General features: G+C 46.7%; 1 protein-coding gene across 4 annotated transcripts in view; it reads left to right on the top strand.

Moving 5' to 3' along the window:
* nrp2a (neuropilin 2a) overlaps nt 1-17,163 on the top strand; it is a 58,791-nt gene that overhangs the window by 2,195 nt on the left and 39,433 nt on the right. For all 4 annotated transcript variants that reach the window (XM_041965899.1, XM_041965900.1, XM_041965898.1 and 1 more), the window contains exons 2-3: nt 7,085-7,262; nt 16,593-16,774. In XM_041965899.1, coding sequence (XP_041821833.1) covers nt 7,085-7,262; nt 16,593-16,774 — 360 coding nt within the window. The remainder of the gene's footprint in view (nt 1-7,084; nt 7,263-16,592; nt 16,775-17,163) is intronic.

Below are 17,163 nucleotides of genomic sequence, written 5' to 3'. Positions count from 1 at the left end.
GACACATGGCCTCTCGCTCACTCATCTGTGTCAGGAACTTAAATACTCCACCTTTCTTGTTGCTTTTATGGTGGTTTGACTCCGGGTGTCACCTTTATGTGGACGTGCGCACTCGCCGCCTGTCGCCACGTGGGATTTTTGCGCAAAACGCCAAAACTCTGATGATTGCGCATGTTGTATATGTGTGGTACTTAATCATCCTCATCCTCACATCTTACTTTCTGACATATTTTTCTCTTCTTATTTTAATAATTGAGTATTCTAAATAAGATGTATAGTTTTTAGACTGTTTGTGTGGTAGTCTCCATGGGGCTGTGGTTCCTTTTCACCAGGAGTAGGCGGGTGAGGAGCTGTTCATGATCCCATGATGACTGTTGAGCCTTTACAACACCACCCACTGGCCAAGCTCTGTTCCATTCATATGGGCTCTTCCTAGTGTTTGGGCTACTTGTTTTAAATAGGACAGTCACCCCAGCCATCTCCTCAGAGTTCCTGTGTGTGTGCGTGCCTGTGTGTTTTACTGGCTGCCTGTGTACCCGCTGATCAGACACAGATGTGGGCTTCTTGGCAGCCATCAGGCAAGCAAGAAGCTAGATCCCCCCCACTCGCTCTCTCTTTCCCCTGCCAAGACACTGCACCGCATGTCCCTGCCTCCATGCTTCCCTCAAGAGCCACATTACACACAGATGCCAGAGGAAAGAGAGACCGACAGAGAGCCGAATGGACACAGGAGCAGGGAGGTTCAGAAAGACAGGGGAGGGGGAGAGGGTCCAGAGACAGAGAGAGATGTGAGGGGACAGAAAGACAGCATAGAAGAAGGGAGGGCAGATGCAAAGCTACTCAAGGCACAGAGAAGTGTGCATGGTATCCACCAGGTTATAACATGAAGGGACAGACAGGAACAAGGAATACTTGGAGGAGAGACTGAAGGAGAGGATGGTGGGGGGATTGTGCATCAAGCAGAGCGTGAGAGGAAAGGGCAACATCAAAGCGTGGCGGGGTCACAGAGTTAAAATGGCACTGGACTTAGAGGGACCAGATCGCATTAAGGGTTTACGAAGTGACACTCTAGTCTGGGGTGACAGCTAAAGTGGGGTAAAATGACAGCCAGAGCTCAGCAGAGAGGTGGAAAATAAAAGAAGCGAATAAAAAAAAAAACAGATGCTCTGTTACAAAACGATGCTCCCATGAAAGCGAAGCATACCGGAGTCGCATTAAAGGTTTCCAAAGAGTTCCTGCCTTTGATGATCGACTCCATCTGCTTTTAGCAACTTGATTCATTTCCAGTAGCAAAAGGTTTCCCTGAAGATATAATGCTTTGGAACAAATTGATGCACGCCTGAGGCATCGCAGCCAGAAACCCCTGTGAGTGTAAAAATCTTACATGGTCCGGAGGTAAATGATCCATAACAGACTTTCGGTGCTTGGACACTTCCAGTCGTGGTCTGCTGTTCTCTGCATCCTCAAGTGGAATCGAAAAAGGTCCCTTTTTATGTCTCAGGACCTATTTGCTGCAATCCTTATATCCGATGCATAGAGACCTCTACTGCACTTGTACTGTAATCACAATAGTTTGACTCAGTGACATGTACATCAATTACTCCACACCATAAGCATTAATATTCAGGCCATTAAGCAGCTCATTTGCATGTTTATTGAGTGGGCGGCTGTGCATCCTTTCCACCTATGGTATCGACTTCTTCCAGTTGGATTTCTACTCATTTAATCATTTCTTTTCCAAATGTTTGTCCCTGTCTGAATGGGCTTTCTCATTTTTATTCTCTTTGTTGGTCTTTTTTGACCCTCTCTATTTGTTTTCTCGCTCGCGCCTTCGCCTTTTCTCTCCCCCGCCTATCCTCTGCAACGCGCCCTTCAATTCTTTGCATTTCTCTGTGTTTTAATCTGGCCCGGCCTCAGAGGTATCAGCTGCCAAAACAAGGTCACCTATTAGCATTCATAGCCAAAGACAAACTGAGCGGCCTGTTCAATACCAGTCAGGTATGAGAGTCGCAGGCTCACGCAAAGCCCTGGCCTGCATTTGGGGTGAAATTAAAAACAAGACCCCCATAAATAAAACAGAACTGGGTCTTTCACTCCGCCGCATTAGCCACATGGGGGGTCTTAACGGGCGCTCAGGGACGGGTTTAGATGGGAGCTGGAGGGGGTTAGCATTGTCAAGAGGCAAGGCATTTTAAATTCACTGTAATTCACAAGTGGGGTTAAAGAGGAGAGGGTGCATGAGGAGTTATGGGTGTGAATTTAAAGAAAAAACAGCTTTTGTAAGCGCTGCAATTCTTCCAGAACGGGTTTTAAAGCAGTCAGTTCCACTGAAAGGTGACATTCTGTAAGGTGGGGGGTAGAGGGTGGCAACAAATCGCCAACACCCGTGCAGCAAAGCTCAATTTCGCACAGCTCCCTCTCGCTCATGTGGGCTCGGCTATTTCCACTCTCTGGACAGGGAAGTCTTTTGTGGAAAGAGCTGCCGCACAGAGACAAAAGAGTGCACCAGGGGAGGGCGAGACATGATACTGTAGTCAGGTAGTGTTTAGGATTAGACCCACGCCATTACCCCCCTGCAGCCACCAGCAACCATCTGTTTACTCGATTGATCCATTGAACCATTGATCACGATGGCCAGCACTGTGCATTTAGCTGATTATCGTGGGACACTTATCCTGTTAGGGAGGGAGGAGTAGAAAGAGAGAAAGAAAAGGAGACACAGAGAGAGAAGTAAAGAGGATTTCGGGATATTATCTGCCTTTGATGTAGCTTTTGTTAGTTCTTTAAAGAAAAAAATCCCCCCTTAAACACATTTAACACTGTTAAACAAAAAGCTTTTGTCGTGTGTGTTGCATTTCCGGGCTGACTGTTGTTTGTCGGTGTGTGCTTTAGGTCGCTTCTCATTTGTTCTTGCAGAAAACTGCCTGCAGAATATGTTGAAACTCTCCTCAGCATCAATTCACGAGCGTCTTTTTAAATTTGCCATTTTGCACTGGGATAAACATCGTGGAAAACCTGCAGAGGCCTCAATGCATCATGTAAATTAGACATTGTGTGCTATGAGTAAGGGCTGAAACTTGTACACTATTAGCTCAGAAGATAAGTAATTTCCACTGATTATTCCACATATTGATTACCATTCATTTTTGTAATTATTATTTTCAAGGTTTTCTGCTTTTGAAAGCTTGAAACTGGCATCCTGATGATATTTTTTGATATTTAAGCACATACTGGATCAGCGAGGGTGGACTTTTCATCCATCTGAATTTTAAATTCTCATACCGCTGCCTCTCCTTCCCACAGCACAGTCGTTCTACCGCAGCATAAAGGTCATAAAGCACAGGGCAATGAAAGTGAATCTCTTTTCTTCACCCCTTCCTCCTCATCCTCTCCCTCTCCTTGGGTCCAGTCTAGTGTGGAATGGGTGAGATTAAAAGCAGTCGGAGAGACAACCCGTGCTCTTGACTGAATGGATGAGTGCTGCCCACTCTCCCCTCTCATTCCCTCACTCTGGGCGATAGCACTTTTTAATTAAGGTGGGGGGGGGGGGGTGGAGAGTGAGTGAGGGAGGGGCGAGAGACACTGGGAATGATGGAGGGATTTATCAGCGCCTCTCCTCACACTCGCAGCTTATCCCAGAGCGTGACGCCATACTTCCCCCGATAAGGCGGCTAATAGAAATGAGAGCGCGGGCATGCACACGCGCACACACACACACACACACAAAACAGAACGTGAGCTAAGACATGCAGACATATGCACATTTTCCCAGATAATGAAGATAAAGGCACTCACAGCGGGTACAAAGACGTCTGTGGGTTTGACTTGATCTGGAGCGACTAGAAGATGTGCACACACACACACACACGCATGCGTGCGCACACACACTTCATAAAAAAGATAAAAACAAATGATGTGGCTACGTGTATATGCATGCATGCATTTATAGTAATTCAGCTGCAGTTCAACTTCATCCACACAACACTCGAAATAAATGTGTAGAACACACTACTGCAAATACACGCAGTGTACACACACACACATAGTAGTGACACTGTTCTCATGTAATAGTGCATGGTGGAAACAAACGTGGCACTTGTGTGTGAGTGTGTGTGTGTGTGTGTGTAGACAGATTGGCTCCTCTTGTAGAAGAGATGGTGTAATTCATGAAGCTCGCTGGCAGCTCCCGAGTGCTTCCCCCGTGTTGCCCATCCAACACCGCAAGTTCTGTTCTCACCAAAACATTCTGCTCGACCGCGAAACACACACACTCGTCCATACATGCATGTTTTGTGCTAATTAATTGTCACGGACATGCAAGCAATTAGGCGAAGAATACACACATCTGTCATCAGAATCTCCTTGCAGCAGTTCATTTAGTGTCGATATCACTGCTGCTGCATCCTCCTTCATTCTTTATTTTTTCAGAGAAACAAACACCCACCAAGCCACACACACTCATTCAAACACACACACACACATATGTTGCCGGTGCGAGTGTCTTGCGCGAGAGGTTTCCCAGTGGGGTCAGCGTCTACAGGGAGCCGCTGGATAGCAGGCATGTCTTAATGAGGCTCGTCAGGCTCTCTGCACAGTGCATGCACACACACACACGCACGCACACACACACGCACACTCACACAGTCCCTTCGCTCCGTCTCCACTTCCCTCTTCCTCACCCTCTGGATCTCTCCTCCTTGTTGCCTCCCCCTCTCTCCCTGCCTGTCACCCATCCCTCTCGTCCTCACTCTCCCCACCTCGCGTCCTCGCGCGCCCGCCCATCATACATCAACCCCACCCACCGCCTTCACCCTCCTCCCCTTCCGATCAATCTTTCCCCCTTCTTCCTCAATCCATCTTCTTATCCATCGCCATACTGTCTCTCCTCCTTTTTTCCTCTCCCTCTCTGCTTCCATCCTCTCTCCCCTCTTCCATTCTTCTTCCCGCTGTTATCCCTGCCCCCCCCATCCCTTTCCACTCTTTCTCTCCTCCACCCCTCCTCTTCATCCTCCTTGGAGCCACTGAATGGACAGCTAAGGGAAAAAGTGTCGAGGCGGCAGGATTCTCCCCAAACGGCTTAATCTGCCAGGGCTCGGCATGCTGATAGCCTCCTGCACACCGTCCCCTCCATAGGCCTCCCAACAATGACTGTCTGTCTGCACAGCCGCAGCAGATAAAGAGATGTCTGTGTGTGTGTGTGTGTGGCGTTCTGTCTGTCTCTGTCATTCTTTGCCATCCCTGCTATCTTTTTGAAATTTTTCAGTTAGCTATTTTTTTCCACCTCTGTCGGCCTGTGATTGACAGGCCCTGTGCTCGTATTTGGATGTGTGTGCGTGCGTGGGTGGCCGTTTGAACACGGAGCAGCAGCTGTATGTGTGTGTGTGTGTCTGCTTATTGCGCGTGGGAGTGCGTTTAAGCATGCGCCCCCCGGTACGCGCCTTCATGTGTGCACGTGTAGCTGAACTCGTGTGTCTGCGTGCATGCACGTGGGCGGCTGGAGTCGCGCACTAGCACAAAGCCACCGGCAGCTGTGTGTGCCTGCTGCGTGAGCGTGGGCATCGCTCCTCTCCAGCAACAAAGTAAGGAAGCCATCGCAGCCCTAGCAAATGTCAGAGAATCTTAAGTGTGCCTTTTAAACACAATAGGCGGTGGAAATGTCATCACTTGAAGGGTCTATTACACTTCAAGCCTTTGGTGCTGTTTTTTTTTCTTCTTTTGCTTTGCTTTCCACTTTCTTTATTGATGCTTTCATAGAAATCTGTAAGAAAAACAAGCAGGAATATCAACCCATTTATGTCAAGAATAGACTCATCTCAGTGGATGAGTGGTTAAGCCACCATTTGGTAGTGCCGTGTTAATGGCGGTATACCATAAGCTTGAGCTTGCTGCCTGATATAGCAGTTTCCCCTCCTCCGTGTGGTGTTTTTCTTTTTCGGCCGACGTACGCCAGCTACAATATTAAGAAAACATCCGTCCCTCTTTGAGTTCAATATCACAACGTTCATTACATTTAGAGATCCCCTTGGTGCATCGGTACACCGCACACACACATATACAGAGGTAGGTATCTAAACCACCCCCCACTGTTGTCATGGAGAACATGTTTTGCCTTTGCCTCCAAAAAGAATAATAATGCCTGCAAATCTATTGCACTGAAAGAGTAATAAAATAACTATTGTGCACAGTGGTATGTGTGTGTGTGTGTGTTAGATTTCCCACTGGGTGTGTGTGAGCGCATGCAGAATACCCATATACATGTTCCCTTTGTATGTGCATGTGAGTTTATGTGTTTAGCGTGTTTATGGGAGATAACACGAAGCGCGAGAGCTGCCTTAGCTGTCGGGGTGTGCGCGAAGAATAGGGTCTTTGTCGCCGCGTTAGCTTCTCATTACAGAGTCGGGGTGACCCCCAGAACCTTGCTAGACATGCCGTCTGTGTGTCACTTCCTGCCCAAGCCTGCCGAGCGATGCCATTGGCAGGCTATTGTTCCTGGGAGAGCGCGATAGGATCAGGGAATGTGTCCTAATGTTTGCAGATTGGCTTGCCGGAGCAACAATTACACTTGGAGAACGCTCCCAATGGGGAACAAGAGAGATAAGAGCCTGGGTGTGGAAGAGGGTGAAAAAGGCTCTGTGTGTTTCTTCTGTGCATGTGTGTAGGTGTGTGCGCCAGATGCAGCAGTGATGATCTTTTATTGTTTTAATAGCTTACCCATGTGGTCCCGCTCGCATTGAGAATCCACAATGGAGAAGTTTTTCCAATTTCCTCCTAAATGACGGCCTAAATTGCTTTCTTTGTTTTACTGTTCATTTGTTGCTCATCACATCTTCATACAGAGGAACAAGGTAAATGAAGAAGCGTCCTCTGAGTCGCTGTTCTGGGGAGCGGACCATTTACTGGAGATTTATATGGCTTGACGCTGGCCTGCTATGCAAATGACAGATGTAGAAATGCATCACAAGTGTGTTTCTCATGAACAGTAACTCAACATAATGAATTTTTCCTGTTTATCTATCAATCAATAACCGTCACCTCCCGCTGTACCCCACCCTTCTGTCTCTCTCCCGCTCTGTCTCTATCACAGTGCCAGAGTGCGGAGGTGTCTTAGACGCCAGCGAGGCGGGTTACATCACCTCTCCCGGGTATCCTCTGGAGTACCCGCCTCATCAGAACTGTCACTGGATCATCACGGCACCGGAGCCCTCGCAGCGCATCGTCCTCAACTTCAACCCACACTTTGAGATCGAGAGGCTGGACTGCAAGTAAGACAGCGACGGCGCACAATGGGAGAATGGGGGCTTTTTGGAGAGGGTGGAGCCATGTCATAATAGTGACATCTATTAATCGCCAGTTATTATTCTGCCTGAGTGATGATTTGTGTTGACGTTTTCATTAGTATGCTGCAAAAGCATTTGTATCTCAAATAAGTAATTTCCTGTTGGAGCACACTGATTTTTACATACTATTATAATTCAGCGCCGGCGGTTTGGCCTGATCCCAAGTTGTTGAAACGCTTTCCACATTTTGACCACAACAGGTCAATCGCAAAGGAAATTTTAATTGTAGATACAAGCTTTCTGCAAAACGCAGACCATTAAGTGGACTGTGGTTTTTCTTTTTGTGAAATAATTATTTATTGAGGGAACGGCGCGCACACAAGTTCTTTTCAGCGCCATCCTTTTTTTTTTTTTGTTGCATTCACACCATTTCACACATTATGTCCTGGATGCCCATTACAGCCACAGACTTTTAGCATTGGCCTTTTACAGGCTTCTCCAGAGCAATTACTGGGTTGAATTCCTGGCTCAAGGGCTCATCAGCTGCACATAACCTCAACAGTTCAGAGAGCAGAAAATGTGGCTCATTTTAGTTTCCACATCCCGTGTTTTTTGGTCTCCTTGGCATGATTTTGAATATAGACAATGCAGGTCACAATAAAAACTGAATGGAAAAAATTATTCTAATAGCTCAGTGATTAATCCATCTGTGTCTTCCCCTGGTTAAACTGATGATGTCGGACTAAAAATGCCAGAAGATATTTTTGTTTCACTCTGCTTGGAACCAGATGACTGAAGTTTTTTACTTGCTAAAGGAGAAGACGTTGATTTATAAACCCCAATCAGACACACAAAATTTGAGAATCATTTCTGTGTTTAACAGCCTATCTGACATTATCAGGGCTATCTGGCTGTAATCCCCCCTCCATCTGATAATCAAATGCCAAGCAGCGTTTGAAGATCTGCATGTGTGTGTTTGGACACGGAGGGCAGATAGTATGTGGGAACGAAAAAGACCGTGGTGTAGTTTAAAGGGGGGGAAAGGCAGAGAGAGGGATAAGCAGGGAAGGAAAGGAGAAGAAGAAGCAGAGAATGAGGCCCAGCTGTTTGGATATGACTGTGTTCGGTCAGTTTCCTTTCTCAGAGACATGAATAATCCAAATCATATGCTCTTCTATTGTCTTTGACCTCAGAGGAAGGAGGAAGAAGTCACGGTTTCCACTGTTTAATCCACTTTTATACAACTGAGTCAGGGAGAACGTTACACACATCGCCCATTCTGAGACTTTTTCATTGTCCGTTTGGTCTGTTTAAAGTGAACCCAGACAAGATTTATCTGTATAGTTTCTGCAGTTATGCCCATTTCTTTCTTATTGCCTTGCTCCAGCCGTCCCTTCATTCTGTAAATGGAAGAATTAATAATCCTAGATGGGTGTTTTTTGCATTGTTCACTGACAAAGCACTTCGTCTGGCCAGGAGAGAAATGTAACTTTCATGAGGACATCAATGGCTGCTTTGGTGAAAGGGTTTTGGAGTGATTGTCGGTTCTATTCACACAGCTGTGTCACGTTGCAGTGAACTGGAAATGTTATTTTGATGTCTCGGCTTTGCGTCTCCAGGTTTCTGTCGCTTTTGTCAGAGGCAAAATGTTGCATAATTATCTCCCTTGCAGTATGTTTCTGAGCAACAACGCTTTTACACCAGCGTCACAGTGTCAACGCTGTAGCACACTGGACTTCCCTGCTGTAGTGGCTCAGCTGTTGATAAGCAGTGTGTCAAGCAGCTTCTCACAGCCCAAGGCGTGCAGGGCAGGAGGAGGCTGAGGGAGGAGGAAGAGAAAACCGAAATGCCTCCTCTTTTCTCTTCTCCGCAGAGGGTTTTATTGAGATGGGGGTTTTTTTTCTTGTTTTTTTTTTTTACGCTCGCCTGAAGGGACGGAGGCCTTGGCCTACCCTCTAACACACACTCCCACTCAATCTCCCTTCATCCTGTATGTATGAGTGTGTGTGTGTGTGAGAAAGAGTCAGTGAGCGTGGGTGGGAAAAAGCATCTACATGTGAGTAACTCCACAAGCATGCAGGCGAGTGTTAGTGTGTAAGACTAGCCGCGCCGCTTCCCGCTTCCCTCCATCCTTCCATCCTTCCCTACATCCATCCATCCATCCATCCATCCATCCATCCATGCAGCCTCCCTGTGAAAACCCCCATTTCAGAGGCCCATTAGAGAAATAGGGGATCACGCCAACATTTATTTATGCATAACCTCTAACGCTAATGTGTTTGCCCTTCTGTGTTTCATGGAGGATGCATTTCCCTTTGGGGCACAGAAATAGTAGCAGAAATAAGTGGGAAAAGCCAAAGTACGGCTCGATATTCCTGCTCTCTCCGTCCTGTGCTATGCTTTTTACCAGGATTGATCCGAGCCCTGTAGCACTGTTACGGGTAGCTTCTCTTTTTCTTTTTTTTTTTTGCCTGTATGATTAGGCACGGCAGGGTGAGCGAGCAGAGAGGAGATTTTTGCATGTTTTCACGGTCCTCCGCGAGGTTAGGGCGAGGGGAGCTGGAGGGCTGCAGAGGTGGAGGGCTCACCATCTTGGTCAAGGCTGAAAATCTGCGTGACAGCTGGGATTACAGAGACGGCAGCAGAGAGAACCAGAGCTGTGTGTTACCTGAAAGACGCAGAGCTATGGTCTAGACTGCTGACTGTGGAAACACACAAAGAAAAAAAAAACATAGATGATAACATGGTCATAAAGATCGCAAATGCACATATGTTTTTGGTGGATACACTTAAAAACACATGCACATACACACTTAAGCATGTAACCTGTCAGCGTACGAGTGCTCATCAGCCATTATATACCCCCCTTGGGCACTTTAGGCCCTTATAAAACCAAGAAAAGTGCTTGGTCAGCCCAGGCAAGGGGTCTGAACTCTGGCGAGTATCCCCAGCCAGCTGGTGATTTTCCCTCAGTGGGTTCAAACAGTCAGTACTCGGACGGTGTAACGTAGCCAAACCGCGGCTCTACTGCAGCAATCAAATCCGCAGCCTTATGCAGGCGCTCCATGTCTGAGGTGGCACTTTAATTCAGGATTTCATTTCAGGGGGAGTCCGGCCGCGTGCCAAATAGCTCTTACCTCCAGGTTGCCAGCCGATTGATGTGAACTAAATGTAATAAAGGCTAGATGAAATATCAGGCCCATATCTCTAATGCAATCTGCCATCACCAAGCCCCAGGATGCTACCTAGTGATATACCAGGAGCTGAGGGGGGGGGGGGAGTGAGGTGGAGACTGCATCCCCCCGCTTTCTTTTTCTGTTTCTCTCCGGCTCTCTTTCTCTTTTGCTTCATCTTCCTCCCTCCCTTTCTTGATCTACCTCTCCCCTCCCTTTGTTCTTTCGCTCTCCCTCTCCTCTAGCCTGAGGAGGAAGTGTTTTATTTTTACACACTCGAATTAAACATTGAAACGGGCGGAATCACATGCAGACGTGCTCGCAAACACATGCGCACGCCATAAAACTATAGCCATTCGGGAGGGTCCATTTCTTCCACCTTTGTGGTTTTTATTTTCTCTCTTTTATTTGTTTTTTTGTTATTGAGTGCAGCCTGAGGTGGGAAGGCTTGATGACACAACTTTATAACTTTACACCCATACACGCAAAAGCTGTAAAACCCCTCGGCCTGTGACATGGCTGTCCACAGCGAGCAGTGACTCCAACACATCGCAGCAGCTATCCTGCGTTTGCATGTGTGTCTGTGTGTGCATGATATCACCCTCTGACTAATACCCAAAGGGGGAGCAGAGAGGTGTGGGATCAATGTCGGTATTCCGCTTGTAATGGGAAATCGATAGATGATCAGCAATGGCCGGAGGGAGCGAGAGAAGGAGGTGAAGAGGAGGAGGAGAGTGATGGTTAAGAATGAAAGGAGAGACAGATGAGTTGCCAGAGGTCACGACTAAAGGGAGTTGTTCAGGTTCTGATGTGTCAATATCTGGCTCATGGCCGGCGTTTAGGACAAGATCACGGTCATCAGCGTCCAGCGGTCAGGACTGTTACAGTTGCTATAATGATGACATAATAAGTAGCCGGGACGATTCAATGTAAAAAACAGGGTTATCAACCATTTCAAATGCTTTCTTTGATCGATTGCTCTTGCCTGCCACAGAGACACACAGATGTACCAAAGCTATAATCTTAGTCTAGCCTCATGCAGCACTGTTGTCGAGGACTGGAGGGTCTAATTCTGCACTGGAATAAAAGTGAGCGTCTGGATGAATTGGCAACGCAGTGAGGCAAATCTCCATCGCAAATGTATGTTGATATAGGTCGATCAAAATGCATCCAGCAGGGGCAGCAGGGTCACGGCTTCAGCTCAGACAGCCGTTACAGTCTGATGTTACAGATCGATGCTGCACTAGAAGGTCTGGGTCCGAGCCCAGACTGCCTGTGGTCAGCGGTTTGGCCCCAGTCATCTGTAAGTATGAATCTGTGATGGACAGCAGAAGAGGGAGGCGAGGCAGGAGGAGACGAGGAAGGGGAGTGCTATTTGTTTTTGGGCTAGATTGAAGATGGCAGGCTCTGTGGATCTGCAGGGATTTTGCTCGCAGAATCTAGTTAATATTTCAGAGGCACTTATGGTTTATTAGAGTCCCCATCGAGGGCGGGAGGAGCGGGTGGTGGTGTGCGTGTGTGTGTGGGGATGTAGATGCTTGTGCATCTGGGTGTGTGTCTGCAGCACACCCTCCGCCTCACTTAATTTCTTCTTCTGTGCATCATCAAGAGGGAGAAGAATGAAGCGACAGGCAGTTGTTCATTGTTTACCGGATCGGGATCTTGTGGGTTTCTGTGCTCGGAGAGTGGAAAACAAGAGGAAGGGGGGAAAAAAACAGAACGGAGGAGGAAGGAAACTCATTTCAACTGCAGGCCTCAAGTGTCTGAGCACGGCCAAGTTTGGTTTGCTGATATTCTCCAACAGCTGTTGCTCTTTTATCAGCATAAACAAAATAAATCAGACGACCATGACGCACCCACAGCACATTATGCGTTAATCTTTTGTGTAATTTTCCCAGTGAATGCTTTATGTGTTTGTGCAAGCGTTTCCATTAAAATGGATGAAACACAACATCCCATGCGAGTTCTTTCGCAGTCAAGTAGTTAGATGTAGACAGACGGGTCGTTAAATGAGACTCCTTTTCTGATCACCAAAGAGGGATGTAGTGAGGGTGTTGCGGATCTGTTTATAGCGGGGAGAATGACCAGAGGCTGGTTGAGAGACTTAATGGTGCAGTTACGTGTCTCTGTGGTTTGCTGCAGATGCCTACAGGAAATGTCCCCGGTCCGCAACAAACAGCAAAGGTGTGAAAGGCAATTAGTCGTTTTGGCGGAGGGGTGGAGTGATATATGAGCGCAGAGGAAGAGAGGACATGTCTGGACTGGTGCAGAATTACCAGTTTCCTTAACCCCTCTCCCTCTGCTGCAGCTATTCTCCACAGGAGATGTGTGGAGGGGGGTTGAAACTGGTGCCCTGTAATGGCTCCCACAACACAGGGCCAATCATGCAGACCCAGACAGACTGCCAGACAGACAGAAAGCTGGGACCCTGTCAGACATAGGATCAAAACAACTCCAAATGGAATCTGGATCTGGATGGGGGGGCTGCGTGAATGCTTGAACCTGCTTGTGAGCGGTACGCGATGCTAATATGCGTCTTCATGCGTGGAGGGTTGTTTTTTTTTTTTTGTGCACAAACGATTTTGCACATGTGTGTGCGCGGTGTCGTGGAATGCGTTCGAGTGTGTGCTCAAGAGAGACAGACAGCGGGCTCTCACACGTCAGGTCCTCATGCATGTATTCATCAGAGCCTGGGGAGAGGCTGAGCGAACAGGTCAATAATCACATCTGAGGAACACTCACTCACTGACGCTAATCCACGACAGGAGAGAGCGAGACAGAAAGCGAGGGAGAGAGAAGGATAGAGACCCACTCTAAAATCAATTAAAACCTAATTAGGCTCTCAGCTCTTTCGCGGGCCTTTTATCCTCGGTGTTGGCGATACGGCGTTGAGTGTGTACACGCGCGCCCATGTTTGTCTATATCAGCGTGCGCCTGCGTGTCCGTCTATCTGCGTGCGTGTTTGTTGGCACATGTTTGAGTGTGTGTTTTCCCCAAGCATGTGTCAGTTACAGCCCTAAGCAGGCATACTTAGGGAGAGCCGTGGCTCTTACAGGCTCACCGTGGGAGCTTGCAGCTAAAGCCTTTACGATCGCCTTTGTAATGCAGGATTACAACCAAGACATGTATAAGAGAATTGGACGACTGCTCCTTTACCCACTCGCCCAAGTGCTCTTCTACTTTTGTGCCGATTTGTTCCGGCCCCAACCATCACATGCTTTAACTGTTGCATTAAAATTGTGGAGTGAGACACTCAAACTTGTTCAATTGTCTCCTCTCAATGTCACGGGGGCAAAGTCTTACTGTATGGATTGCTTGCTTTAGAGGGGAATGACATCTGTTTTTGAATAATTCACATATGTTCCTCCATGCTGGTGCGCAGATATAATGTGAACTGGTGAAAGAGCACGCCAGAGATTGAGTGCGGTCGAGGGGCTTGAGAGAGGCAGATGGAGAGAAAAAGCAGCCAAAACTGCTGCAGCAGAGGCGGATACATCCTGACTTTTTGCCAAAAATGCTGCATCCCACAGCTCTCACAAGCCAACCTTTCATCAGACCCTCCATCCCAATAAACACCCAAATCTTGGAAGCTCCACACCCCAAAGTCTCTAACATAGGGTTTCCTTTAAAAGCTGTAGTCCCCAAGCCCACGTGCAATTTTCTTTTCTGAACACTTCCTGCACGCTGTCATCTGTCAGATGCTCGCATGATGCCAACAAGGTTGTGGTGACATTACAGACTCATTGCAGCATTTTCACACTTTGCTCCTCACCTGTACTTGCGCCGCTCTGACCTAGATTAACATGGCTGGGATTATCCCGCCATCAGCAGGTTTAGCTTGAATGCTCTGTATAGGAATCAATACACTGCAGGAATGAGATAACCAAAAAAAAAAGAGGCTTAGCGACTGTACTTAATCCAGGTTTTATTCCAAGCCGCAGTACAAAAAGCAGTTTTAGTGCTTAGATGCCGCAGAGAAGCGCAGCCTTGTGCTGATTGGCACCCCTCAGCTTTACAGAATACTTTTTTTTAGTTTGGGGAAGGAGTGAGAAGAAGCAGCAACATTTTCCTGTTAGGAATCTGAGCGAGGTGCTGTGTTTTAAATGGAGCACAAAACCCAGAGACGTCTGTGATGCTTTTTCAGCATCAAAGAGCTCATCACAGTAATTAGTGAGACAACAGCAGCTCCGTCGTTTTTTTTTTTAATTCGTCATATGAACTAATTGACAAGAGTGTGTTTGTGTGCGTGTGTGTCAGGAGGGTGTCCTCGACGTCGCTGCAGGGTTCCCGCTGCGATGCAGTTAGTTACGCAGGGAATCACAATAAAGGGGTGAAGAGACACTTGCTAGCACCGTAGAGAGAGAGAGAACCGGGGATGAACAGTATGCAGAGAAGAATTACATGGAAATTACTCACAGTGGCAAAACTTGAAACCCAACAACATGCATTTTCAGCAGAAAATGCAGATGCACACATACTGTTAGTATGATTGCCGGTTTGAGAATAACATTACTCAAGTAAAATTCAGTGTAACTTACATAAAACAGCACTTAAGAGCTGAGATAGTAACAAACAGAAATTATGGAGTTTTCTACTCCTTCCAATATTGTCACAACCGCAAATTACTACCTTAAAACCTGGTGCTTCACTGTTAGCTCCCAGGCTTGGGCTGCTCCTTTCTTAATCATACCAACAAAGCTACGGTATCATTTTTTGGAGGTGTTGCACAGAAGGATGGTGTTTTCTAGCAAATAACAGTTTTCATTGTACAGTACTCAACCGTCTCAGGCCTAAAAATGTCATGGAATAAGTGGAGGGATTGAAACCTTCTTTGGAAGTGGCATCTGGAGCGCCAGATGCTTTGCCACACATGCAGGCCAATTTTAAGAGCGTAGAAGCCATTTTTACATACTCAGAGCTCTGCAAGGCTACTTTAAAATAAACCATTCAATTCAATTCAGTCTACTTTACTCGTCATGTCTCACGCTGGGCTTCACTGGGGTGTTTATTCCCTTCTTAATCTCTTCTTTCCCTCTTGTTCTCTACTTTATCTGCGAATAGAGGCCTATTTTTGACGTGGAAACAGTGCCACGTTTGAACATTGAACTGGAAACATGGCAACATTGACAGCCGTGTGACCCGAGAAGAAATGCAAATTTTCTGATTTGTCAGTGGAAAACAATAAAACATCAACCCCAGACAGCTGTGTGTGTGTGTCACGTCCGCTGCTGCATGTGTCTAATAATGTTAAAGGAATGACACACAGGGCTATGAGCTAATTCTGGATCAGTCAGGTGGGCTCTGCCTTCTTTTTCTCTCTCGCACACGCACACACACACACACACACACACTGACTTGACGGATAAGAATTTGCTTTTGTCATTCAGGGTCGGTCGTCTAGTCAAAGGTCATAATGAGCTGAGAGCTCAAGCACGAGGAAGCTAAAAAGCGACCCCCCGTGCTGCTAATATGCCTCACCTTTCCTCTCCCCAAGCCCTCGCCTCTTTATTTTTTCATGAGCTTGTCTATTTTTACGCCTCTTATTAACGAATCCATCCAGCTGTCTGTTCGCCTGCATCTTCACCCCTCAGATTGCAGTCGCCTGCTCGAGCATGTCCGCTTTGAAACGCGGTCCTTCCTGCAGTCCAGGATCCAGTGATTTGAGGATTGCTCGCCCCGAGCTGAGTTTGTTGTCCCGAGCAAAACTGGGTCGTAAGAGCTAAATTTATTGAATGCAGCTGTGGGGAAAGAGCACAAATAAGATGGAGATGCTTTGACTGAGGGCCAAGGCTGTGGCAGATATATTTCCTGGTGTCTTAATGTTGTGTTGTGTTCTTAAGTGCTTTACTTGGACACTGTGTATTCTGTCCGGAGGCTGAACTCTAATGGTAAATAGGTCCACACCTGTCTTGTTTTTATTAGCTTAGCTTGTTGCATAACCCCATAACTGCCTGTCTATGTTTATCTATCCTCCACCACTCCTTTCTTTTATCTCTTTACCTCTCTTAATCCCTTCCTGCTGCATTAAGCACAATGTAAACATAATGTAAATATTTCTGATGGCTGCTTGTGAGATAACATTTCAAAGCAACAGGAAATAATCTTTCTTTGTTATTTCTCCTTTTTTTTTTTCGTCGCTCAGGTATGACTTCATCGAGATCCGCGATGGGACTTCGGACACGGCTGACGTCCTGGGCCGACACTGCAGCAACATCGCCCCAGCGCCAATCATCTCATCTGGACCCTCCCTCCAGATCAGATTCGTGTCAGACTACGCCCACCAAGGGGCGGGCTTCTCTCTGCGCTACGAGATCTTCAAAACAGGTGAGGAACTGGACCCGAAACATGATTGACAGTTTAGAATTGGAACGATGTACTTAATTGGTTAGTGTTATCTATATTTTTCATGCTAATTGGCTAAGTGGTCAGAGCTACAGTATAATTATTGATATGTTAAAGGTTATTTTATAGTATTCGACAGCAGTATCTGTTTGTATTTACTTTATATTAAGAAGTCTGCAAATGATTAAAGGTGAACTTGCCTTTTTGGTAAAATATTTCAATACTTTGAACAAAAACATCATTTAAATCTAAATTTGAAGTTAGATAGAAATGTGTCTTGTTTGTGGAGCATTTTATGACTTCTCCAATCTTCTTCCACTTTTATTATAATACTAAAGGTTTCATGCTGATGTGCAGTTTGGAATGCAAAG

Source organism: Chelmon rostratus, chromosome 24 (assembly GCF_017976325.1).
Source record: "Chelmon rostratus isolate fCheRos1 chromosome 24, fCheRos1.pri, whole genome shotgun sequence".
NCBI classification, from domain to species: Eukaryota; Metazoa; Chordata; class Actinopteri; order Chaetodontiformes; family Chaetodontidae; genus Chelmon; species Chelmon rostratus.
The sequence above is the reverse complement of the archived record's forward strand: the minus strand, read 5'-3'. Positions and strand labels throughout refer to the sequence as shown.